Source organism: Artemia franciscana, chromosome 16, assembly GCF_032884065.1.
Source record: "Artemia franciscana chromosome 16, ASM3288406v1, whole genome shotgun sequence".
Classification (NCBI taxonomy): Eukaryota; Metazoa; Arthropoda; class Branchiopoda; order Anostraca; family Artemiidae; genus Artemia; species Artemia franciscana.
The window spans coordinates 11551657-11579604 of record NC_088878.1 but is presented as its reverse complement, the minus strand read 5'-3'; the positions used below and the strand labels follow the sequence as shown (position 1 = coordinate 11579604).

The following is a 27948-nucleotide window of genomic DNA, read 5'->3' as shown; positions in this document are numbered from 1 at the left end:
ATATGTTACCGACATGCTACTTAATTATAAGCATTATCTTATCGGCGTTGTTCTTATACCTTAATACTAGTTTTTCGTCATATTTTTAACCGGTATGCATAATTTAATTGCAAGTGTGGATGTGTTGTTAGCAAATGTAATCTATAAGTAGGGCTATTAGAAATCAAGGGGCGATGTTGTTATAAATTAATTTTTGAATTTTTGTCATTGAGTAATTTTAACAACTGTTAATAATTTTGGATTTAAATGATTATAGGTTAAAATTTGTTGAGTTAAAAACTGCTTTTTTTACCCTCTGGAAGCTGGTACATTCCTTTATTTTTTTAAGTAGTCAACATTATTGTAGTTTTGAAACAAGAATTTGTTTCAAATGCAAATATCAATGCCCAGCGCTTTAAAATCTGAGCTTACGAAAGTGTGCAACTAAAGGAGGACAGAACTAAAGGAGAGAGAACAATATTGTAAATAAAAGGAAGGTCGATATACTAAAAAAATATCGGGCGAAGTCCTAAGCGAAAGCAATGTATTGATATAAGCAAAGAAGTGAAATAGAAATATTTACGGAACTGATGTCTTTAATACTGATGTCCTAGCTACTCATGTTAATTCTAAAGTTCAATTCTTTCAAAGGAAGCTATCTGATAATTATGGAAAATCGTTTCCCGAAAAGAAAACTAAGAAGTGTTCAAATAATAAACCCTACGTTAATGAACCTCTAAAAGACAAGATCAAAGAAAAAATTCGTTTATTTCGTAATGGTAAAAACGATGAAGCCAGGTACTATAAAAATGCTATGAAGAATATTTTTAATTATAACCCCAAGAAGTAGTATAATCTAGTTAAAATTTTCAGACAAGCAAATTAGTAATATTGATTTCCAGCTTGATAAGCCTATTATTAGAACTGTTAATGATGTCAGCAAACACCTTGCCAAGATTGTCCAGGCATTATCTCCACTTTTCACAGACTCTTGGATCTATTCCTCATGGTCAGGATGAAAACCTTCCCCATATATCACCAAAGGTTATCGAGAAGAAGATAAATAAAAAGTACAAAGTACATGCCCATCAGCATTCCGATCGTACATGTCAAAGCCTTCACTGACAAGCTGTCCTTACCACTGGCAGATATTTTCTGCACGATCACTGAAAGTGGATGCTACCCTGACACCTGGAAGCAGGGATTCATGACGCCAATTCGAAAGAAGGGCGCTGAAGAAGGTGTCAAAGGGGTTCAACCAATTAAGCTCACCTCAGTTTTTTCGAAGTTATATGATAGCTTTCTGACTTATTGGCTCAAATCAACAATTGAAGAACTTATTGACCCAAAGTAATTTGGTAATCAACGTGGCCTTTCTACTACTCATTATCTAGCAAGCTTACTGGATACAACATATACAAATTTGGAAAACCCTGATGTTTCGCTAAATCTACTTCTAATAGACATTCAAAAAGCTTTTGGTCTGATTAACCATAATGTTTTAGTTTAAAAACTCCTAAAAGAATTTCATGTTAACCCAAACCTTGTTACAATAATAGCGTCTTTTCTTTCCAGTAGAATTTAATGTGTAAATTATAAAAATGTCTATTCAGGTCTCCTTCCAGTTTACTGTGGTGTGCCCCAGGATACCCTCCTTGGCCCGGTCCTGTTTCTGATTATGATAAATGGACTTGCTACTGAACACCCTGACCGCTGGAAATTTGTCGACATGTCCTTACTGGAAAAAATTTTTAGAACTCAGTCATGGAAATCATGAAAGATATTTCCAGTGACACTACACAGGCCGACATGACTGTGAATACCAAAAAGTCAAATATCATGAGTATCAGCTTCTTGAAGAGTACACCTTCGTTTAAGCAACCAGCCCCTCTGGAGATTTCCGTCTAGCAAACTCCTCGGTATCACTATCGCGAGCGATCTGAAGTGGGAGGTCCACGTTACTAACATCATAAAGCAAGCTTATTCGACACTTTCTACGCTTAAATTTTTGTTCAAGTTTTCTTGTCCTGCATCCCACCTTTTAAAAATTTATTTTTAAGAATTTATACACCTTTGCCTTTCAAGACCACCTTTTAAGAATTTATACAAATTTCATTCGCTGTGTTCTTGAATATTCTTTTCTAGTTTGGCGTTTTGGCTTAACTACTTCCCAATCTTATTCAATAGAATCAGTCCAGAAGTGAGCATTAAGAATCACCTATGGTCGAGGTAAACTCCCATATGACTTTCTTCTTAAGTATTTCCAGCTCACAACCCTATCAGAGAGAAGAACCCTCCTGTGTACCCGGTTTGGCAATAAAGCCATGACAAATCCCCGTTTCGAAGATTTATTCCCCCCGCCCTTTCAACCTTCAAGATCCCGACCTCAAAGACCCAACTCCCAGAAAGTCCCCACCTTTCAACCTCTCCCACCAATCCACGAGAGATACAGGAAGAGTTTCATTTCTTTATTCAAATTTCATTCATTCAAACATTATTAATCAGTGAATTTGTTGTATTGACTCAGTTTTTTAGTTGATGATCGGTTTCTTTAATCTGACAAGTGTCAGTCTGACACTGTCTGTCACTGACACTCACTCTGTGTTTTTCCCTTTTTTATTTGACAAGTCTTATCTGACTGTAATACCTGACGTAAAGCGCTAATTCGTGCCGCGCGCTGTGAAAATCGTTTCTAAAATAAAATTTTCTCATTCTCTCACTCTAATAGTAAGTTTTATTTATGCTGAGAATGGGAATAGTGTTTTCTAATTTCTCCAGAGGTTTCTGAAAAAACCTAAATAGATGCTTTTCACCAATGAATTGGCCTAGGATAGATACTAAAAATGTAAAATGCAGAATTAAAATAAACCTTGTGGAATAAACTTGATGAAAACAAAATTGGAAAACAGAAAGAGAAATCATAAGTAACCTATGTGTCGAATTTCTTTGCAGGAAAAATGCACACCATTTCGTATTTTGTAGTAGTATTCAGTGGTAGTAGTAATAGCATTTAAAGTATATTTATCCATAATTTCTGTGCGCAAATAGTATTAAATTGATCAAAATGAACTATTTTGCGTTTTTACTAACTTCTCTGCTTAGAAGCCTAGACGGTCAATGTAAGTGAGAAAAAATTATTTCATGAAATCAGATGAGGAGCCTCACTACTGTTTTTCGATGAAGTATTATAATATTTTTTTAACGTAATTTAGTTTATTTTTTGTGACAGCTAATTTTTTAAAGGTAATCCAGCCTACGCTGCTATTCTTTTTTTACTCCTATATATACGGTATTAGGCATAATTAAATATCTGATTTGGCGCTTGTCTTTTATCGAGGTTTCAGGTGGCTGTTGCCCCTTCTTTTGAAAGAAGTAACAGAGAAACGTATAGGGATAACATCCTGAGGAAGATCATTCCGAATTGAAGTGCAACGTCGAATGACGTTGCTGTTCTTCAATTACTGTTTTTGGCGTGGTAACCTCAAGATAATTGGACCGAGCTGTGTGCCATCGTGTCTGTCCTGTCGGTTCAGCAATAGAGGTACAATACGATAAACCTCTAGAGAATTTATGCACCTATAGAACAAATGCTGCTTCAAGCCTCTCACTAACAGACTGGAGAGTTTCGTGAGGCACGATTGAACTGGCCCTATTCTGGATCATTTGGATTTGTGCCAACAGTGCTCTTGGAGAACCATTTTACAGTGGGCATGCCTACTTGGCAGTGGGTTCGATGTCAGACTTGTAAAGAGGGATGTTGAGCTGAGTGTTTGAAGAGTTTTGCAGCTAAAGATAATTCCCATTTTTCTTGCGCAGGAGGCTCTCACCGAGGTGGTGAGATCGAGGTGGGTTTTTGCATGAGAGATCTGTGGATAAATGGATTCCGAGGAAACGAAGTTCGCCGACTTTCTTTATAGCTTAGTCATGAAGTCAGAAGATGAAATTGGGGTGTATGTGTGGCACTTTGACCATCCAGGCATTGGGCCACTTTTCAATTTCCAAACGATCTATCTGCTGGGACAGGGAGGCTTGCCCCTAAAGATTCTCCTACAAAATAAATGTTTCTTGTGTTTAAAAAGTCTACCTTTTAAAAAGTCTACTTTTAAAAGTCTACTTTTAGTAAATTAATAATTGTAAGACCGGCAAGGGGGAATTATCTCTCCGTCCCGATATAAGAACTATCAATCCTTGTAAGATATTTTATTTCAACGGGTTGTAAAAGTTATGATGCAGTGAAAAAACTATTGAAGTTTATTACATTGCTTATTGATGTAAAATATTTTGCCTATTGGTTTAAGAGCTAAAACAGAAATTGATTGAGAATAATCAATTGATTAATGCAAAATAATTGAAATTAGATCAAGCCTAATTTATTGAAATTACATAATCTTTCTGTGCTTATTTTTGGTTGAGATAGGGGATTCGCAGAGCAGAGTATCAACTTTGCTCCCTGTTATGCAAATTATAAATCCATCTATAGTTTAAAATTCCAACTAATTGGAAGATGATCAAATTTTAATATGAATTTTTAAGTCTTACTTCTCTTGAGTTTTATCCCGTCTAGAAAACTGGTATCCTTCAAACTTCTATGAAATAAAATAATGATGCTCATGCAACTTTACATTTTTCAAAACAAGCTTCTGAATACTTTGACTGAAGAAGAAGAAGCTAAATAAACATAATTGTTTTTTAGCTCAAGGGGCATTAATGCAATGTTAAATTTACTTTTCCGATTTTCTCGGAACGTCAAGGATTGAATCTGTTTTAGTTTTGGTGTAAATCTTGGTTTGGCCGTATTCATTGTAATTTTGTCGAAATTATTTGATGTTTCGTGTATCTGCAGGACATGGTATGGTTCAAATGGGAGGTCCTTCTCAACCAAGTGCCTTAATTGCACAATTGAATCAGCGACAGATGAATTCAGGACAAGGTCAAATGGGATCTTCTGTAAGTCTTTTATAACTTTGTCATTTTCTTCTCGAAATTTTTAATTTTACTTTATAGTCTTATAGCCTAACTATGAATACTATTTGAGTATGTTTTTACTTTATAGTCTTGTAGCTATGAACAGTAGTTGAACACTTGTTTTAATTTTGGAATATTTTGGATAAATGAGACTTAGTTTAAGAAAGATAACTTGAGATTTTTCATAATTTTAAGAGATAAAAATTAAGAGCAACAAAAAATTTTGAGAAAATGAGAGTACCCCACTTTTTCGAAGCTGCTCATGTTTATCAAACGCTTTCGAATTCCATTTACAATTCGGAACCTGTGTGGCCATTTAACGATATAATACTACTGCTACTACTGACAACTGACTGCCGCACCAAGCCGCTGGAGGCCAATACAGCCATGAAAGATCCTCCTCCACCACAATCTGTTCAAAGTCTCCTCATTTATACCTTCTAAATAATTTCCAGTTTCCCTCAACTCTTTCCTTGCGGCTTTCTCCTACCCTTTTTGGGGATGGCCTGCTTTTCGTTTTGCCCTTGATGGTTGACGGTTTTCGGCAATCTGTCATCCTTCATTGGTACAGCGTGTCCTAGCCATCTAAACTTTTCTCTCATTATAATCTTACAAAATGGGATAGAGCTACATTTTCGTATAGCTTACTGTTTGAGACACGATCAGTCAGACGGGTACCCAAAACACTTTGTTTGTACCCAAAACAGTTTGTACACAATTTTTCTCGAAAACATCTAACAATTTTTATTTCTTCATCAATCAGTAATTTTATATGGATTTCTTCAGCAATTTTATTCATGATCTCCACTTCACATCTCCTCACTTCATATTTTAATACTTTCTTCACTGTCTTTAAATTCCTCTTATATTCATAGGATCTATCACTCATATATTTCTTGTACAATCAACTCCCCTTCTTTTTTACCCATCTTAAAGCATTTTCCCTAATATTCTCAGCTGCGTTTCTAACTACCCCCTTCCGCCCTAAGACACCATCTGTTGCTTCTCAAACTCTTTTCCTAAAATTATCGAGGGAATGCTTCTGTCAAATTGTAACTCCTGAGTCTACCAACGTCATAACTTCCTGTATGGTGGTATCCTTCATAACATTCAGGTTTAGATTAGCTACATATCAGGTTTAGATTAACTACGTATCCTAATATCTTGTGTCGATCCTGCCATTTATGGGCCACACTGTACTATTAGTACGGCGTGGCCTATTTTAGTACTGTACTATTTTATTAGTAAACGCTGTACTAGATTGTTACTCATCTAAAGTTACAGCGCATAACAAAGTAATGCAATAAAATTAAATATTTTTATTGAAATAATGGCATATAGAATATCATCATAAAAAAATGAATGCATTGAATCCATTCCATAAAATACTTCGTTATGTTTTCTCTAGACATGGCACTTATTCCATTTTGGAGTCATACACGAGTTTTAACATGGTTTCAGCTACAATCGCATCACGCATTTCATCATTGATATTATTGGGTTCATTGTACCTTACGATGTTACAGCAGTCTTTTACCGTTACTATTTTCTTTTTCTAGACCATATTTACCTAGACTAGGATGCCATCTATTCATATTTTCACCAATATAGAAATTAAAATCCTCTGATAAACATACCCTATTTCTACCTGAGATCCTGCTATTTTTTCCTGTAGCTGTAAGTAAAAGTGATCTGAGACACTAAAAGCTCCATTAGTCAATCCTACAGGTGAATACACTACTGTGAGTAATACCTTGCATATTTTAGTCGTAAAACGAACAGCAGACAGTCTATTGTTAATACTATTGCACCATAATGAAGATTTAGCAGCTTATTTATTCATCTTGTGACCTACTCTCGGCCTATCCACCCTATCCTTCCTAATTGAGTAAATAAACTTCACATTACCTTACTTCATTTCTTGGGGTAGATATCTCTTAAATTTCTAATAATTCCAGTTGAGAATGTCTGAATTCCTTAGTCAAAATGTATACACAATAATTGTTTTTAACGTTGTAACATTCCAAGTTGCCATTTTCAAATTATATGAATCATTGAAGTTATTATGGCCTCAGGAAAAACTTGACCTCTAAACCAGTACAGGACAGGGACTAATGCATTTTTTCGAGTCTACACCTAGTACCTCCAGGATGAATGGATATTTTGCACAATCCTGAGCCTGTCTTAGTCACAACATGGTTTTCTACACTTTGCGCACTTTCCACACTATCAACAAAGAGTCGAAATCCTGCGCAAGTATTCTCAAGCCTATTGCCTCACACTCATTATATATTCATACCTACAAATATTATACTACTATGGAGAGGCAGCCCATAACAGATAACTTAGCTTGAAATAGGCTACACCTATCTTCAATAGACCTATCTACTAATTCACATTTAAAGTTGAAATTGTTGGTGATTTTCAAGGATAAGCAGAAAATAATTATGTTTTTTTTCTATTTTTATAAAAAGATTTCAAATTCAATGAAAGGGAATTTCGATGCGTAAACAGTTCCTACAAGAAGTAAGGAGCGACATTAAAACTTAAAACGAACAGAAATTATTCCGTATATGAAAGTGGCTATCCCCTCCGAAAGTAGAGTTGTGAGAAAAAGTCGAACTTGCATAAACAGCTCCTACAAGGAGAATTATGTTACGAAAAGGCACAGACTGCTTAGGCTGGGTAATGTATTACACCATCTTTAGCTTTGGTTGTTCATGAGAATCTTTTTCGAAAAGAAGGTTGTTGATGTTTTGAGCCTAAATTCACTTGCATTCGTGTATGCGTAAGGTAAGTTAGGGTTGCTATAATAGAGAAAAAAAAAAAAAAAATCAATTTTCAGAAACTGCCGTGCCACTTTACATTTCGGTTCAGATTCTATTTTTTTTTCTTTTTTTGTTCTACGTCATTAACAGGTCCAAAGTTAAGCCTTTTAAAGAAGTTCAGCTCATAAGGAATATGAGGTTGGCCATGTGATGTGGGTTTAAGTTTCATCAATAATTGTTTTATGAATCTGTTCCTGGTTGGGGATTCCCAAAGTTCACATCTTTTCCATCCATAAACCGATGACATGAGCAAGAGCCACTTGGCCAGTCCTCTGCATCACTTTGCCAGTGGTAAACAGCCCATGTAGCCATCTCAGAGTTGAAACACTATCAAAGACGCATTATGAGGGATCAAATGCTCTAAAAAGCCGTGCAAGGATCTCTGAGTTAAAATACTCTATTAATTCCTCTGTGTTGCTTCAAGAGGATCCCTTGGAGTTGAAGAAAGTACATGGCGAATTTCCATCCAAGCAAAGTGCACTAAACGGAAAATTTAGCCTAGCATGAATTTAATGTGCGTAAAATTGATGCTTGACTCCCTCCCCCTGAGGGATACTAATATTAAGCCTGAGTTCTCTCCAATATCTTAAAATTTCACAATCAACCCCTTTTTTAGTGTCTTTAATTTTTCTTTTAGGAATTTTCTGGACATTACCCATCTCCCTCCCTAAATAAATCCTGTCGTTGGGATATTGTTCAAGACGGAGTCTTATTTCGGTTTAGAAGAACTCAACACATATAAATTTTGATAGATTAAAAATTCATTTGGCCAAACTCAAACCATAATGTCTTTGCTTGCAGAGACAAAACCAATGACACCATAACCTCATCCTGTTTTATTTATGTATATTTTATATATATATATATATATATATATATATATATATATATATATATATATATATATATATATATATATATATATATATATATATATATATATATATATATATATATTTTCTTATACAAAAAAGTGATATGTAGTTGACTCATTATTAAGTGTTTTTTCCTTATTCTTCCTTCTTGAACGCCCTTAAGGTTGACCTTGCACAACCTTGAAAAAAAATATACGACTTTTAACTTAACTCTAAGTAGGCAGAGGGGGGGGGGAAGGGTTAATTCTAAAATATAAAAAATGAGGTATTTTTAAATTACGAAGAACTGATCGGATCTTTATGAAATTTATATTTAGGAGGACCTCGTAACTCAGATCTCTTATTTTAAATCTCGACCGGATCCAGTGTCAATGGGGGGGGGGGGGGAATCTTGGATAACGCTGAAAGCGGAGAGATGAGGATGAAACTTGGTGGGAAGAATACGCACAAGTCCAAGATAAGTGACTGACATAACCGGACCGTATCCGCTCTCTGTGGTGGAGTTGGGGGGGGAGGGGAGTGATTCGGAAACATTACAAAATTAATGTTAATTTTTTAATTAATACCCCATTAAAAAAATGAGGTATTTGTAACTTACCAACAGGTGATCATATCTTAATGAAATCTTGTGCTTCAGAACTCTCATTTTAAATCCCGACCAGATCCAGTGACATTGGGGGGAGTTGGAGGGGGAAACCGGAAATCTTGGAAAAAGCTTAGAGTGGAGAATTCGGGATGAACCTTGATGGGAAGAATAAGCACAAGCTATAGATACGTGCTTGACATAATTGGAACGGATCCGTTCTCTATGGGGGAGCTGCGGGTTGTTAATTTGGAAAAATTGGAAAAATTGAGGTATTTTTAACTTAAGAACGGGTGATTGGATCTTAATGAAATTTGATATTTAGAAGGAACTCATGTCTCAAAGTTCTTATTTAAAATACCGACCAGATCTGTTGAGATTGGGGGAAGTTGGAGGGGGAAACCGGAAAACTTGGAAAACGCTTATAAATGTCGTAGATTCGTGATTGACGTAACCGGACTGGATCCACTCTCTTTGGGGGAGTTAGGCGTGTGGGATTCAGTGCTTTGGCGAGTTTGGTGCTTCTGGACGTGCTAGGACGATTAAAGCTGGTAGGTGTGTCAGGGAGCTGCACAAATTGACTTGATAAAGACGTTTTCCCTGATTCGACCATCTGGGGGGCTGAAGGATTCTTAGAATTTTGCTAGAGCTCATGCCATATGAGCTGTTGGCTCTTCCGACCTCGTCACAAGTGCCATATGAGCTCTTAGCTCTTGTTTTCTCGGGTAGAACTTTGTCTGGATTGAATTTTCGCGGTTTGAATTTTGGATAGGTCGAATTTTGTGTGTATTGAAGTGAAGATAAAAATAATGAATAGACTATTTGAAAAAATAGGAAACTAAAACCAAATATACAAAAAGTTAAAGCCAAAAGGCCCAGATCAAGAGCTATTAACGTAGTTTGAGAATAAGGAAGAGCAAATTTGCATAATCTTAGAAAAGAGGAAATATCCCAATAGTTACCTGGAGTTATCCCTGGAGATGCTTCCTTAACCACGAGCATAATGGGTAAATTTTAAATATTTGCAAAAATAGGAAACTAAAGCCAAACAGTTAAAGCCAAAAGCTAGCCAGCTGTCATAAAAAATGAGAAAAAAACCCGTAGCCTATGCTATTTTTAAAGACTAGAGGAAAGTGATTTAACCCATCTCCCTGAAATTCTAGGTCTTCTTAGAATTTCTAAAAGCTCTGAAAGTTCTAACTTGATTCTCCAGCTACATGACAAAAGTGTAAAAAGTGCCTGATACAATAGTAACAAAGTATAAAAATTGGAAGTTTAGTAACAGAATATGCACAAAAAAATCTCCACTTCATGCTGGTAAAATTTGTAAAAAATTGAATTAAAAGGCCCAGATCATGGGCTATTAGCGTAGTTGGAAAATAAGGAACAGCAAATTTGCATAATCTTAGACAAGAGGAAATACCCCAATAGTTACCTGGTCCTGAGGAAGAATTTACCATCAAATTCTTGGTGTCTTTATCTTGAAATCCTGCTGTCTTCTAATTGAATGTTCTTGTAAATAGCTGCGAAAATGTGAAATTTAGATTTTTGTTGTTGTGTGTGCTTTCGGACAAGGGGAAATCATCATTATTATTATTTTATACTGAATTATTAGAATTTCAGAAAAGACCTTCTTCGAATGGTAATTGTGAATTACTCTGCCCTCTTAAGAGCTAAAATGATTAGAGTTCCACCAGCGCTCCCTTCGTTTGTCAGCCCCAGGTCCAATAATGGTCAAGTATTACATCATTTTAATCTTTCAAGATAGCTGTTTTGATGATCAAAGTATGTGAATGTCTGAATCTGATGACGTAAGTCCGTCTCACCCCAGTCTTTAGGGTCCAAGAACAATTCATTTTGTATAGAAGCATTCACGCATAAATTGTTGAAGAGAGGTAGGCGTGTTGTAACTTGATGCAATCGGATGTTAAATCTTACGGATATTCTGACCAAGGAGACGTTGGGGTTATCAATCGGCTTTCTTGAGAGCTAATCCGAGGGTTTTTGAGTAAGAAAATTTATTTGTGAATTGTATGCTAGTAGAAAGGTGAGAGTGTTACAGTTTGTTGGATTTGTGTTGTACAGACATTTTATCTAAAATAATTTCAGCATCCCAAGGATAGTTTTTATACGAAATCCATATCCAAGATCTTGAAGTCTGATTGACAAATTTCAGGAGAAAAGTGGGTACTTTTAACAATTTCAGTTGAAAATTGAGAGTTGACGTAGTCCTGTATGATTGAAGGACTATCCTCTTCCCTTCTCTACACCATCACATACTAGGGCTACGAGGGCTGGTGGAACCGTGCTGATAAGAAATTCAGAGGACCTCAAATTCATGCATCTACAGAAGGAACCCTTTTTCCAGGGGGCTCAGCGTTTCAAGGAGAAAATAAAGAGGCAACACAGAACTAGCAAATGTTTGGGAAAAATGGAAATTGGAAGAAACAGTGGGTAAAGTTTGGGTTATTTTTGGGGGCTAGAGCGAAGCCTACCCCTCCCCCTTTCTTACAGACATGCCCACCTCGGGTAATAGGTACATAATTTCTTGTGTCGTGAAGACTTTTTTCATTAATTCATTTTTGCTGTATCAAAGTTGGAAACGAATTGAGTAACTACTAACCTCCCAAATCTAACTTCTTAGTCTAATTCTGGTGCTAAAAAAATATATCGAACGTTGGAATAATACATAAACATATAACAAATTCTGAGATTTCAGAGGGGACCCGAAACCTCCCCCCTTACTTGCAGGCATACCCGCCTTAGTAATAGGTGCATAATTTCTAGTATTTCTGCTAGAAATTTTATCTCACGAAGACTTCTCCTTCGTGCTTTTTTTAATTTATTAAATTGGTAAATAAATTGAGTGTCTATTAAACTTCCCAGTATACCTCATAAGTCTCTGTTTCTGGGGTTACGAAATATATCAATACTGAAAAGGTGCAAAATCCCATAATAGTTTGTTTAGCACTGATTGGGTGAATGTCTCTTCTAAGATGCAATATTATATTGAAATTCTAAATCAACTTTGGAAATATTGCATTAACTGAGACACCCTCTCCTCACAAATCTTTGATCTGCCGAAAATATGATTTATCGCTTACCCTAGAAAATATTGTTTTTCTGTTTTTCCGTTAATTTTATAGGGTACGGTCAAGTATCTTTTATTTTCCTTATTAAATTAATACTTAATACTAACTTCCCGGGATATAATCTTTAATATATAGCAACGATTACTTATCCAGCAACTTGTAAACTGAAAAGCTACTGACAACTAAGTGGATAGTCACACATGTAATCCGCAGTAAACATAGCTTATTTACAAATGTTACAAGGCGAGCTACACTTTGCAATTGCTGTCTTTTATTTATTTTTTTTTCTGCGCGCAATGGTATTTTTTTCTATTTTGTGAACAGATTGAATTTCTGTTAATATATGACGTCTCTTATCATCGCGTATCCTACATTTTTTGGGGTTAATAGCTGTAACATATAAATCCAGACCGTTCCGAGCACCCTCCTAACCTAAGACATTGTTTACGTCTTGTGAAAAGCTTAGCATAATTATTTGGACTTGTCGGGTAATATTGGAATGCTACGACTACTAACAACTCACCGCAGCACCAAGCCACCAGAGGCTACGCACGCTTTAGGCCGACACCGCTACGCACGCTTGGGATGCTAAAAAATACTTCTTTTTCTGTGGAATTGCGTAGGAGAATAAAATATTGTGTTAAATATAAAAATAAGAAAATAATAACACTACGCTCATATGTGAAACTATTGTCAACTTCTGCTTTTTATGTACTAAGATTTAAATAGTCACCCAATACCCAATTATGGATAAATAATGAATATGTGCTGCGTGCCATTTTTTCACTATAGTCCAGTCAACCCCTGGTAAGCTAATTTGAGATAGCCAACAATTCCTAGTCCGTATTCCGTAAGGCTTTCAAAATAGGCTTTGATCAATTCTTGCCATGTATAGCGTTTTTGCATTAAAATAGGAAAACTTGTATAAGAGGAAGTTGATTTTTCTTTTTTTTCACTTTTTTTTTGTTTTAGAAAGGGAACAATGTAATTTTAGTAATGATTGCTTGTGATAGCCGTTAAAAAAGATAAAATGATATCTTGTTGACAACAAGATAAAATATTGTATGATTTTCTACCGGTTCGTATCCAGGACTTATTTTTTGGTGGGGGGGGGGGTACAAAAGGATTTTTTTCCAAAGAGGGCTTTACAAAATATTTAACAAATACACCAAAAATTTGTTATATGCTCATTTTTGTCCGTGATTGTCCTCGAGGACAAACTCGAGGTTTAAACCCCTTAACCCCGCTGGATACAACCTTCCTTGTTGTATAAAAAATATTTATGGAAATGTCTATCCTCTCAAATTTGTTACAGTTTGAGGTTTATGATATGCATCAAAAATGCCTGAAGTTGATTACCTTCTCTCTAGTATTGTGTTTTTTGCGTAATGTTATGTATCCTTTTTCTAAGCGTTATATGATACCTTTGGGTTGCGAGGACGAAAGTGGAGATCCATAGTATGAATTTCGCTGACTCCAAAAAAGGAATATTTTTTGTTGGTTTGTGCTGACGAAAACACATTTTTACTGGCTGAAATGCCAATAGAAAACTTTCTGAATCAGTATTAGTGATCAGGCACTAGAAAGTCACCGTCATTAAATGTCAATTTTTTATTATTTTTAGTTTAAAGTGAAAAGTTTTTCAAGTGACAAGTTTGAAGGAGCAGGATAGATAACGGTGCTATTGTATTTTGCAAGTAGTTTATTTTATAGTTTTATCCAATGGAAGGGTTAAACTAGTCAAAGTTACAAAATGCAGCGAAGAGCTGTTGACTAAATTCATGAATTATTTTTGCGAAAGTAGTTTTAATGTAATCCCCTTACACCTCTCTCTATTCTTCCGAGTTTTTCTTTAAGTGTTACGCCTTTCTAACTGTTTCTCTTTAGGTCCGTAAGCCGTATATGCTCCGTAGCATAAGCCACTTAAGTGTCTTAACGTAAGCCGATTGCAAAGTTAAAAAAAATTAGATCCGTAACGCAAGAAATTAAAAAAATTGGAAGTGATTTGAATTATTTGAATTGAAAATGGATAATTTAGATAACTTGATGATAGACTGTGTGAAGGAATTGCTCACCCAGCCTAGTCTACTTCGACTAGTAACAGCGTATGCTACTCCATTTTTCAATTTTTGAACCTTCGAATACACAGGAAACCCGCCGACAGACAAATATATTCATCACTGCTTGAGTTTAATAAAAAGACAGATCCCGATCCATTCTCCAGACTCTCCCATTTTGCTTGTTGAATATATTTTATAGAAAAGTTTCGGCTTTACTTTTTAGAGTTAAATAATGCATACCAAAGCTTACTTTAAGCAGCTAATCGAAGTTTTAGTGTGATAAACAAAATTTCAGTGTGAAAGGAATTTACTTAAGCTCCGTGGCGTAAGCCAATATAAAGTGGCAATGTGAACCCGACATTAATATTTTCTGTATTCATAATACAAAGGGGCGTGAACTTTTTGCCTTAAATGGTTGGAGATTCACCTATTTATCTAGGGAGTGTGTCACAATATGTTAAAGTCCCTTATGGACATTACACACTGATAGTGGTTGTAATATGTCTGAATGATATCTAGACATTAGTGATTTAAAACTTGTGCCAAGATTGTAACATAGAATATTACAACTATCTTATACATATTTTGACTGACGGATTCAGAGCCTTTGAACTGGACTAGTTAGGGGTTTTGAAAACTTATGTCTCAATTGTAGGAAGCGTGAAATTTGGGTGAAATAGAATTTCAGGAAACTTTCAGTAGTAGGAAAATCACCATCATAACCAAGATTAACAACAAGAATAAATGAATGAGAATTTACGATTTGATATATATTAACATACATTCTTAATAAATCTCGATTTATTCAAGTTATGAAAAAAAAAGTTTTAATTTTCAGTACAGTGAAAATTATGTTTTCACCGTACTGAGTATAAAGATCCCAAAGTCTTTAGAAGGCACAGGGGGCGTCAGCCTGACCTTTGTGGTGGTTTCTTCTTGTTTTGAGTTTAACTTAGTTATTTATTTTATTTCTTCTCTTTTTTAGCTTAATTTATGGCTTAATGTAACCTAAATTTTGTATTTCCTTTGAAAAACTTCTTTTTTTTAAATTTATTTCCTTGGATTAATCACCAATAAAGATTTGAAAGACATAAATTTGAGAAGCATGTAAAAGAAAAACAACAAAAGAATGAAATGTGACTGAAATGCAATGCTAAATTATAAAAAAATTGCCCCATAATATGAAATAAAATTATTTAGCGTAAAAGGTTGTAAAAACAAGTCTTGTAGTTTCTTTTTGTTGTCACACCCCCAAAGGAAAAAAGCGGGAGCTAAAGTATTTGGACATTGTGAAGTTAGAAAACAATTCTTTACTTCATAATATGCAGAATAATTGTAGCTAACACATTTTGTATGCTGACTCGCTGTACTTTACCTCCCCCCCTAATGTGCAAATATATATCCCAAATTTTAAAAGTTTTGGTCGCACCCCTGGAGGAAAAAAGCGGGAGCATTATTTTGCTGTAAAATCGTGATCAGGTGCAAGTTAAGAAACTGCAGAAACATATTCTTTTATCTTCCAGTTTTGTGGTTATTGAGAGAGTTTAAGGAGATTCAAAATGTTATCCGGAATTTATGTACTTTTCTTGAAACAATTATGCAAAATGGGGAGTTGTAAATTCGTTGAAAATTCTGTTATTCAGCTCTGAATAACATTCAGGATGTTATTCTGTCCTCTGTTATTCTGTCCTTTGTAATTCTGTCCTCTGTTATTCAGCTTCCCTTCCAGAACTAATTCCCAGCAAACTCCTATTTAATGTACAAGATGCTTAAGAATGTGACAAGTATTGTGAGCTAGTGTTTGAATGTCGCTTTAGAAATTATTCTACTCCTTCAAATCAGGGAAGTCTGTGAAAATTCTTTATCTATCATTTTGCATACCTACCCAAGCTTTTCGCTTAACAGCTTAACATCAAGAAATTGACCGTGTGTTAAATATTGCTTTATTCACGTGTTTATGACGCATTTATGAACATTCACTTGAATTTCATAGAGGTTTGTCATTCAGGGTCCACAACAACAAAGCCACGACAACTGGGAAATGATGCAGCAAAATCAAATTTTGCAGCAGCAGCAGCTGAACTTACCATCTCAGAATTTCAACCCAAATCAACAAGTAAGTCAGGGTATGGTCAACCAAAATGTTATGTCTCAACAGTTGATGGGAATGGGACAAGGACCACAACAGTTGCAGCAAGGTAATTTCTTCTTTTTCTTCTCGATATATGGGATTTACCTAGGTTGTCTATGTGACTACTCTGCAAAGTGACATCTTCTAAATTAATTTTCAATAGAACTGGGTCTATTAAAATGTTTGGTAGGTCGTACAGTTGGCTGAATATGAGCCCAGACTTCTTAAAAACAACCATTCCTCCAGACAAAAAAGTTAAAAATATAAAGCAATAAAATCTTTATCAGTCATCAACTTTGATTTCACTTTGAAAACAGTATACGCTGTATCTTTTGTCGCGAATCTGAGAAAAATAGGCGCAAGAGCTGTAGCTCTACCCGTGCCAAACTAACCAAATACTTGGAAAACTATAGGTTCTATCACTATCTTAGCTCTTTGACTATCTACCTTGGTCCTACTGCCCTAGCAATGACGCATAGACGGATAATAGATAGACATATCAATTAACAAAGGAACTAACAACATTTTTATACAATTCTAATCAGGGGGGAATCAATGCCAGGTTTGCTTCTCACTCAATTGGACTATCTGTCTTGGCTTTTTCTACAATTAGACATGGCTTGATGCCCACAACTATTCCATTTTAATTCCCCTTAGTGTTGGGGAGTCTAAAAAGGTTCACAGATAACGACTGTGCTTTATAAAGATTTATACCCATTCTTTTTTCAATATTTACTACAGAAGCACTTGGGTCAGTTCCTAGATCCTGTTCCCACTTCAAAAACACCGAAGAATCAAGTAAACGTTCCTATCCGTAATCGTCCAGCTTTACCTCAGTAATAGTCTTCCTAAGCTCTAATGACTGAATCTGGCTATTCAGAGAGGAGAACAATTTTTCTGTTAAAAAGTTTTCTGTATTAATTTTTCTGTTTTTGAATCGTTTAGCCAGTTTCACTACTCTTGAAAAAAGTTTCTTCTTAATTAATATTCATTAGATGTAACTTTTTAAATATCAAGTTGAGATATGAAAGGCTATACGCGAGGTTAGGATTAGGAAAAAAAAGAGTTTTTTCTCCAAATCAAAAGAACAAAATTTGAAGCTGTTAAAGGCTGCGTTAGTTTTAAATTTTTTACTAGAGATCCCATTGTACCACTCTTGAAATTTGTTTAGTTTTAATATCTTAACTTTTTTTTGAATATTTAGTTAAAATATGCTGGTTAAATGTGACTTCAAACTGGAAAAATGTAGCTTTTTCTAAAAAATAAATAGTTATAATTTTTTCTGAGTAACAATAACAGTTATCAGCAACAGTAACACATTAGTAATTATAGTAATCAGTAACAGATGCAGTAACTGTTATCAATTACAATGTCTGTTGGCGAAGTCTGTAGTCAGTCAAACAGGTAAGAGCAGAAAATCTCTTTTAGAATTTTTCTGTCCAAAATGTAATGTCTTAAAAGTAGATGGGAACGGGACAAGGATCATAACAATTGCACCAATGTATTTTTGTCTTTTTCTTCTGAAAATATGTAGCTTTATCAAGTGCTGTCGTAGGATTATCAGGTGCTCTCGTAGGGGAGTTTTCTTCAGAAAACACGGGGGTCCAATCGATAATACTAACTTCCTCCACAAACTTTTGAAGATTCCTTTTTTTCATTAACCTTGTCGTTATTTTCTTTTTCTTTGGTCTGTGATACTGACAATGCATAAAAGTCATCATTCACCATAACAAAGCTCCAAATTAGCAGAATTAATGAAAATATTATCAATTAGAGTTGCATTCTGTCCAGTAATCCTTGTGGGCACACTGACATGTGGGTATAGATCATTCGACATGATAAAGTTTAAAAAATCAACATTATGATTAGACAAGTCAAGCAGGTTAAAATTAGAATCACCCATAACAATATGACTAGCTCTAGACTGTTTCTGATTACCTTCGAAATCAACTGACTCATACCTCCCACAAAATCATCCAGGCGGGCACTGATCGGCTTATACACCATACTAATTATGTTCCTTCTCCCATCAAGTTCAATTTCAATCGAAAAAACATCAACCTTACCTTCTATCCATATGCTAAGATTATCCCTTTCATTATGATTCAACCCATTCTTCACAAGGAATCCAGCACCTCAACGACTCATTACCACTCGGCTCTTAACACTAAGGTCATAACCTGCGTCTTCACAAGCGTGTCATCAAGCGTCTTTATCAGTTTGTGTCTTCACAAGCTGAAGAAGGTGGGCCAAAAAATATAGGAAACTAAAATTTGTCTAAAGAAAAACAATCACTGCCATTTAGTGTTTCCTAGGATTAATTCAAAGCTCTCTTTACCATGTTGATTTTACTCTTGAAGCTTTTTTTGCTAGCAATATTGGTATTTTCACTGTTTTAAGTCAACTAGATAATTCTAAAGTCATCAATTTACTTTTTTATTAAACAAAATTGGAAGCTTCTGATTAGTCTAGAATTAAACCCGCCTATAAGTATAACCTATAAATATATTTAAGTTCACATTTGAAAGGATATAAGTCTACCAGGATAAGACTGGTGAACTTATGTTTTAGTAAAATCAAGCAATATATCTTCAGTTGTAGGGCCTGAACCTTACATCTACGGGTTAGTTAAATGGTAAACTAAGAGTGCGTCTATCCGCTATATTTCGTATTTACGACCTAGTACTTGAAGCGATAAAAACAGGTTTTCGCTAAGGAATTAGGAAAGCTAGTATCAGCCGAAAACGAAAAAAAACGGAAAGAAAATTGTATTCGGAGAAACTATTGACGGAGTTCTAGATCTTCATCTGTATGTTCCTTTTCAAAATTGAAAAAACTTTATCCTTTGATTTTTCACAAAAACTGGAAAAAGTAATTGTTAAAAAGTAATTCGTAATTGTAACCTCAATTAAGCTATTTAGAAAATTGTAGGAAATATTGATAAAGGTAAAAGACAGAAATAACGATCGAAATTTCCATCCTTCCATCCTTCGATATGCTTTGCTCTTCTTCGAGAATTTGATATATTTTAACTCTTGATGTTTCGACGTTAGGTGCATTGAGTATTTTGATACTAATTGTTGGCAAAGTTAGTCACTTTCTCTATCTTTTTATAAAGTTATTTCGTTTTGTTGCATTTGCAATCTTCTTTATCTTGCTAACTTCTAATATTTAACCAATATCCCTGTTTTTTTCTTTATATCCAATTCTCTATCCTTTCGTTTTTTTAGTTTCGTATTTTCCTTTCATATTTCGAATACAAATGCTATATGTTTCATGAATGGAATTTAAGAACATAAATCGAGCGAAACGTCAATTAAACCTTAAGTGTCACTTGTTACACTGAACTAAGTGTTACTTGATCTTGAGCTTCTCTTAATTTAGTCTAACAACTAAATCGAAATGTCTTGAAAGTTTTTACTTATTACCCTTAGCCATTTCTGAGGTAGTGACGATATGGCCTTTTGACAAGCTGGATTCACAAAGTGTGTTCTGATGTAGGATAACATCCTCTTTAAATCGTAATTTGCAGCTGTATCCTTTTGACAACCTTGATGCACCTAGTTGATTAGCACCCCTCTTCCACACCTTTTTGATATTGGGGAAGGGCAAATAGCCCCTCTTCCACACCTTTTTTCCCAAAAGTTGTCTGATCAGATTTTGAGATAGCCATTTTGCTTTATATAGTTGAAAGCACAGCATAAATATTGTATGCTAAATATTATAATATTTTATCATATTTTTGTTGTGAGTTGAAAGGTACAAATTACGATTTACGATTTAAAGATCAAATTACCATTTGATCTTTTTGGCCCCTGAAACAGGGTACTAGAATTCTGATATCCAGTAAAATGAGCCCTCTCTCAATCTTGTAGGATTACTAGTTTAACACGATCAGCCCTGAGGAAAACTAAAAACAAACACAAATAAAATAAGTACAACTGTAGCCTATAAAGTTATATACAAGGTGACTGTAAGCCTACCGTTCAAGGTTTTCGTGAATGGTGATTTTAATCATGTCTTATTTATTTTGATTTGATATGAGGGTTGATGAGTATTGGATCCTTTTTATAAATTTGAAATATTGTTTTCATCATAAAAAGCTACTTTTCTCTCGAAAATAACCAAAACAGACTGTTTTCAAATCAGTGACAATTAGGAAATATTTATCACTCAGACTCGGTTGCTCTGTTACTGTGTATGTTACCACCCTCTTTAAATCGTAATTTGCAGCTGTATCCTTTTGACAACCTTGATGCACCTAGTTGATTAGCACCCCTCAACGTATCCTGAAAATTTCAAGTTGATAAACTTAGCTGCTAATTAGATACCGCAGGTACACTCTTTTGACAATCGTCCATGAACATAATGTTTTTGATTGAGCTGGAAAGTGCCAGCAACCTACTCTGTAAGCTCCAATGTAATGACCTTCCTCGTCCATTGTACAAATGCCTTTGTGATAATCTGGATGCACATAGTGTCTTCTGTTTTAGTTTCTCACTCTCTAGATTTCTCTGAGACTTGCATATTATTACCATATTTTGTTCATGGGATATCGCATCTCTGCCGTTTTGACGACCCGGTTGTTCTTAAACTCATTTTGATTTCGTTCAATGATGGTAATAACAGTAGTAGTAGTAGTTGCAGTTGAAATCACAGTTTTGCAGTCGCAAGTAGTATCAGTTGCAAGTCGACTTAGTCGTAGTCGCAAGTAGATGTATTCCTTATTGCAAAGAGGTCAATGTGGCAGCTGCAAGTAGTCAAGATCACAAGTAGTTGCAGTTGGAAGAAGTTGCAGTAGTAATAGTAGTAGTTGTCTTATTGTATTAGTTGTAGTTGTAGTAGTAGATGAAGCATTCGTAGTTGTGGCAGTTGTAGTAGCAGTATGGAATCAGAATTGCTAGCAGTCGCAGTTGCAGTCACAGTTGCAAGTAGTGTCAGTCTCAATTAGTTTCAGTCAGAAGTACTCACAGATGCATGTGGTAGCAGCCACAAGCAGTCGTGGTAGTAGGAGTTGTTCTAGACTTATTCCATCCAAAAAAATTCCTCCATTAGATCCCCCTGGAAGCTTTCCTCCTGGAAATTTACCTCCCTCCTGGGAAAAATCCCCCTGGCGAATCCTCCCCTATAGGCAAAATTGAGCAGCCACAGAGAAACTGTAACAAAGTAAATCCACAGAGAAATATGACAAGTAAAGAAAATACGGAATTTCAGAATACTGCCCTCCAGTAGCTCTCGGTGTTTAAAAGTTAGATTATAAACTTCAATTTTCAGTCGAATTAGCCCCCTCCCGTGTTTCTAAGTTTGTCCTTTATATTCGAAGCGGATGTAAAAAAGTTTTTTAGTACTTTTATGGCCGTTCTTTTGGCTGTGTTTTGAGGGAAAGCAATGTTTGTATATATTTTCCACCTGTATTGGGGTTCTCTTAGCCCAAGTTTTCATATAAGCTTCAAGTCAATTAAAAACTCGGCCCTCTTTTGGGGCCTCCTTTGTTAGAAGACGGACCAATTTCATTGGGACCAATTCTTTGAACAATGTTTTGTACGTTAGTTCATTTTGCATAAGGACTAGCGGTTGTAAGTTTCATATTGATCTGGGATTTTTCAGAAACACCAAAAAAAAGTAAAATAGAAATTTGAATATTAATTTTCGGTGATTAACTTTCCGGGGGACTTACGTGGTGCAATTCTTTCAGGGATACTATTATCCTTTATGCTAATATATATTGTTTTACTACTATATTTGTAATACTAGTCGCAATGATCGTGACAGTTGTAGTAGTAGTTGTTGTAATACTGGAAGTAGCTGTAGTTGTAATTGTAGTAGTAGTCGCAGTAGTAGTTGTCATAGCCGTAATAGCTGTTGTAGAAGTTGTCATAGTATATATAATCGTAATAGTATAGTTGTAAAAGTAGCAGTAGTAGTCATAATAGACGTAGCAGATGTAGTAGAAGTAGTAGCACTAGTAGGTGTAATCGTAATCGTAGTAATAGCCGTCGTCGTTGCAGTAGTATTAGTAGCACTTGTAGGCGTTGTAGTAGTTATAGTAGTAGCACTAGTCGGCGTAGTAGTAGTTGTAGCAGTCGTCGTCGTCGTCGTAGTAGTAGTAGCAGTAGTAGTAGGAGCCACATAATGTCCTTCGATTAATTAAAAACCTCCATTGACATGCCCTGAAAGTTTCAAGTTAATACCCGAAACCGTTTCTGAAGTGTTATGGTTATGTCTATCTGACAACATGCATGTTCATAGTGTTTGGTTTAGTTCAATGTTCTCATAAATATTCTCTAAAAGTTTCATCTGGACACTTTCAATCTTTTCAGAGTTGCAGGATCAATCATACTCTCTTTTTTTCAATAACTAAGCCTGTATGTAACCAAGGGGTAGCTTACTTAACTTGTAAGGTTTGCTCGAATGGCTCTGGGGGGTTGTGTTATCCCTAATGTCATAGTTATCGGTCCTTTCAACAATTTTGAACAATTTGGCTATATCAATGTTTTGATATGAAGTCTTTCGAGAAAGGGTAGTTTTAAGTTTTTTTTTTCGGCGAGGGGGCTGTTTGCGCTCTAATCATATTTGACGCTTAAAAGATTCACTGGAACTTTCAATGTCCATTTGAATGAACCTCCTCTGAAGTTTTTTATGACAATTACTTCCTTGTGATTTGGCCTGGGGATGACTGAAAATAAATAATAGGTTGAAACCTCACCGCTCTTCCCTTAGGCAGCGCTATTACGCTGCCCATGATATTCATGGGTCTTTTTCCTAGAAATAAAAATCAATAAAAAATTGTGCTTTAAGCCTTTTTGTCCAGTAGCAAATAATTTTACAGAAGCTATTGGGACCGAGTTAAGTCTGGTACAGTTTTAAGAACATCAGAACTTACGTTCTTAAGAACTTAAAATGCATTCTTAAGATTATTCTTAAAGCTTAAGAGCAAGACTATGCAATTAGTGTATAATTAATTCTTAGATATATAATTTATATGCGTATCCGATTGTTCCCCTATAAGTTTCCCCTCGAATGACCAAGCGCAAACGAAATGCTATATTTCATGACCCGCAGAAATGTACCTTTTTTTATTTTTTTTTTTATAAAGACTCCCGTATTTAAAGCCTGAATACTTAGGCTTTTAATACTACATGCATAGATTTTTTTTTTTGCTCACTTTGATTCATTAAGATAAAACCAGAAAGTGAATATTCCTTTTTTTTCTCACTGTTTTATTATTTATTCCTCAATCTTGGACAAAGCCAAGATTGGACTAGTCAAGACTTATTTAGCCGAGGAGGGGCTTAAACGGAAGATCGGAAAATTAAAGGGAAGCTGTAGGGTTTCTTAGACTTAAGTAAGACATACAAACTAAGTCCTCCCTTCTTTTCTCCAAGTCTGCACATGAAGGATACTTATTTGTATAAAAATATTCCTTGGGGGGGGGATTCTGAGCAATATATTCTCAGAATCACTACTGCTTAATGCTAATAAAAAAGCTTTGCTTCTGACTTTCTTACACTGATGTACCATCTAGATATATTAAAAGAAACGATTTGAAAGTCATAGTTTCTTTAAGTTACAAAGAAAAGTATTTCTAACATTTTTTTAATTGTGAATTTTGGAGCGTTTTAAAGAGACTGAAAACCTCTCTTATTTTGCTTCCTGTTCTTAAATTACATGGTTACTTTCTAATTTAATATTATTGACTCATGGACAATGCCAATAAGGGGTTACAAATAGTAGCTGTATTTAAGTTCAGTTATACATTTCATTTACTCCAGGATTTGGCCGGTGATTTGAATCGAATACATGCGTCATAGACTTGAATATTTTTTCTTGTCCATTTAATTCATGCTTAAAATGTAGTTTGAGCTATATTTTAATGAATTTAGTATCTTTACCCACCAATCAATGTCAATTTTATCAGAATCGTCATTGTATGTCCTCCCATGAGGGATCTTTTAAATACCACACTCTCTTTATATACTGCTTCTTCTTCATGACACTCTATGTTTCAAATAGATCTGGAAAGGCACCGACATTTTTTTTTCGAAAGCTTGTGGTATAAGCATAAGCGTTGCCCCCTCCAAATCCTTTTTGTAAATAGTAGGGAATATCGTTGGTCGGCAGCACTCGAGAGGTAATCGTAGAGGTGCTCCGTTGTCGCCTTATGTGCCAGCTGGCGCTGGAAGACCAAAGTCTAAGTAAGCAAGTTAGTAAATAGTATCCCTGTCTTCAGTCTCTTTAACTTTATTTGATTGTAGGAAAATTTTCTTGTTTCCTCATGTTAAATCAAACAGTTCGTGGTAACGAACTGTAGTAAGGAGCGACCCGGCTCAATAGTAACCAAAACTCTAAAAAATTGAATTTTGATATCAATAGCTACATCAAAAGAATCGCATTTTAATGCTGATTTTAAATATATAAGTTTCATCAAGTTTAGTCTTACCATCAAAAGTTACGAGCCTGAGAAAATTTGCCTTATTTAGGAAAATAGCGGAAACACCCCCTAAAAGTCGTAGGATCTTAACGAAAATGACACCATCAGATTCAGCGTATCAGAGAACCCTACTGTAGAAGTTCTAAGCTCCTATCTACAAAAATGTGGAATTTTGTATTTTTTGCCATAAGACAAATCACGGGTGCGTGTTTATTCGTTTTTTTTTCCCAGGGGTCATCGTATCGACCAAGTGGTCCTAGAATGTCGCAAGAGGGCTCATTCTAACGGAAATGAAAAGTTCTAGTGCCCTTTTTAAGTGACCAAAAATTGGAGGGCATCTAGGCCCCCTCCCACGCTCATTTTTTTTCCAAAGTCAACGGATCAAAATTTTGAGATAGCCATTTTGTTCAGCATAGTCGAAAACCATAATAAATATGTCTTTGGGGATGACTTACTCCCCCACAATCCCTGGGGGAGGGGCTGCAAGTTACAAACTTTGACCAGTGTTTACATATAGTAATGGTTATTGGGAAGTGTACAGAAGTTTTCAGGGGGATTTTATTTTGTTTGGGGATGGGGCTGAGGAGAGGGGGCTATGTTGGAGGATCTTTCCTTGGAGGAATCTGTTATGGGGGAAGAAAAATTCAGTGAAAAGGGCGCAGGATTCTCTAGCATTACTATAAGAAAACAATGAAAAATAAACATGAAAACGTTTTTTCAAATGAAAGGAAAAAGTAGCATTGAAACTTAAAACCAACAGAGATTATTACGCATATGAGGGGTTCTAAAAATAATTTAGCATAAAGAGCGAGGTATTTAGGAGGAGATAAATACCTTCCTCTTTATGCTAAAGTATTTTTAGTAATTTCAACTATTTATTCTACGGCCTTTCTGATTCAGGGGTCATTCTTAAAGAATTGGGACAAAACTTAAGATTTAGTGTAAAGATCGAGGTATTAACGAGGGTATAAATCCCCTCGTATACATAATAAAAATATAAGGTTATGAAAGTTTGTTGCGTAAGTTAATTCTTAAGTTACGAATATTTTTTACTAATAAAAACGTTCGTTAAAAATTAAAAGTTCTAGTTGCCTTTTTAAGTAACCGAAAAATTGGAGGGCAACTAGGCCTCCTTATCCACCCCTTATTTCTCAAAATCGTCTGATCAAAACTAAGAGAAAGCCATTTAGCCAAAAAAAGAATTAATATACAAATTTCATTTTAATAATTTATGTGCGGAGAGCCAAAACCAAACATGCATTAATTCAAAAACGTTCAGAAATTAAATGAAAAAAAACTATTTTTTTTTTAGCTGAAAGTAAGGAGCGACATTAAAACTTAAAACGAACGGAAATTACTCCGTATATGAAATGGGTTGTCCCCTCCGCAATCCCTCGCTCTTTACGCTAAAGTTTGACTCTTTGCCACAATTCTACTTTTTAAAACAATTAAAAGCTCTAAAATTAACACTCTATGTTTCAAATACAGCTGGAAAGGCACCGACATTTTTTTTTTCGAAAGCTTCTGGTATAAGCATAAGCGTTGCCCCCTCCAAATCCTTTTTGTAAACAGTAGGGAATATCGTTGGTCGGCAGCACTCGAGAGGTAATCGTGGAGGTGCTCCGTTGTCGCCTTATGTGCCAGCTGGCGCTGGAAGACCAAAGTCTAAGTAAGTAAGCTAGTAAATAGTATCCCTGTCTTCAGTCTCTTTAACTTTATTTGATTGTAGGAAAATTTTCTTGTTTCCTCATGTTAAATTCTTTTAATAGGGCCTGCAATGATGGGGACAAGACCTCGTATGCCGATTGTCAAAATGGGACCTGGTGGACAAGGAGTTATGCAGCAGCAGGTACTCAGATTTCTTAGCTTTTTTATCCTTGTATTTTTTCATCTATTGTCGCTAAGGGCAAAATGCCCTGACGAGGCAGGATATAAATAGCTGGGTATGTTTTGGTAATATTGGTCTCCATCTTCTGTAAGTTTCTTTCGCAGTTTTTATATCCGTGAGGAAAATCTTGTTAGTACCGCATCATAGAGGTTTTAGAGTGAACTGTTTTTTCCTTTTCTTAACATCAGCCATGACGGCGAATATTGTTGAAGAGTGACCAGGGGATTTGCACCGCTGAAGAACCTTATAGCTTAGTAAATGCTAGAACATTGCACTGTTGTTTGCGTTACATAGCTCTCTAATGCTATGTTTTTTGTGGGTGGATGGGTGAAGGGAGCCCTTTCGTACCCTGGTTGCCTTGTTTTACAATGTGAAACCTTTTATCGTAGTATCATAATTTTGTGTATGGATACATAATGAGTTGGAGGTAAATGTGTCTGTGGGACGTTTACTCTTGCTAATAAGAGTGCATTGTCAAGTGCTGAAAGTCATTTTGTGAATAAGATGAACCCTGATTTACACATAATTACTTGAGCTGCAACTTTGGGACTCTTAATTTTGATTTGTGGTTCTAATATTTTTGGTGAGCCTGATGGTAAGAAAATTGTTATATAGAAATTTTAATTGTAGACAGACATCAGCTGATTCAGTATTTTTACTAACTATATGGGACGGTTTGATGTAGAGCCTACTTGTTAGGCTGAGATTGGAAAATTTCATCTCCTAGGGCTATGTAACTTGAAGTTGGTGATTATCTGGTAGGTATGGCACTGTTTAACTTCCGTATAAAACTTTGAGATGAAAATTACAAGAGCAGTTGGATATGAAATGTCAAGGTTTCGAATCTAATAAAGTTGAAGATTTTTTTTTTCTTTTTTATATAGCGCAAAATAACTTGCTGAATAAAGTTTGAAATGATGTTGGAAATGTTATCAAAAGCGCTTTGTGTCGGGCAAAAGGGAAAAAGATTTTACAGAAGAATTTTTGAGTGATGGAACTTGCGGCAAATATGCAAGATATTGTAATGACTTGTTAATATATTGAAATGGAGTAGTCAGTTTGGACTACACTCAGTTGAAGAAAGGAGTAACTTCTCAAAAAGTCATAAAAATAATC

The 27948-nt window shown here is 35.3% G+C and overlaps 1 protein-coding gene across 4 annotated transcripts in view; it reads left to right on the top strand.

The window, feature by feature from the left end:
* The window catches only part of LOC136037074 (mediator of RNA polymerase II transcription subunit 15-like), a 104656-nt gene that overhangs the window by 24464 nt on the left and 52244 nt on the right, over window positions 1–27948 (top strand). For all 4 annotated transcript variants that reach the window (XM_065719520.1, XM_065719521.1, XM_065719517.1 and 1 more), the window contains exons 5-7: window positions 4823–4926; window positions 16391–16580; window positions 26714–26793. In XM_065719520.1, coding sequence (XP_065575592.1) covers window positions 4823–4926; window positions 16391–16580; window positions 26714–26793 — 374 coding nt within the window. The remainder of the gene's footprint in view (window positions 1–4822; window positions 4927–16390; window positions 16581–26713; window positions 26794–27948) is intronic.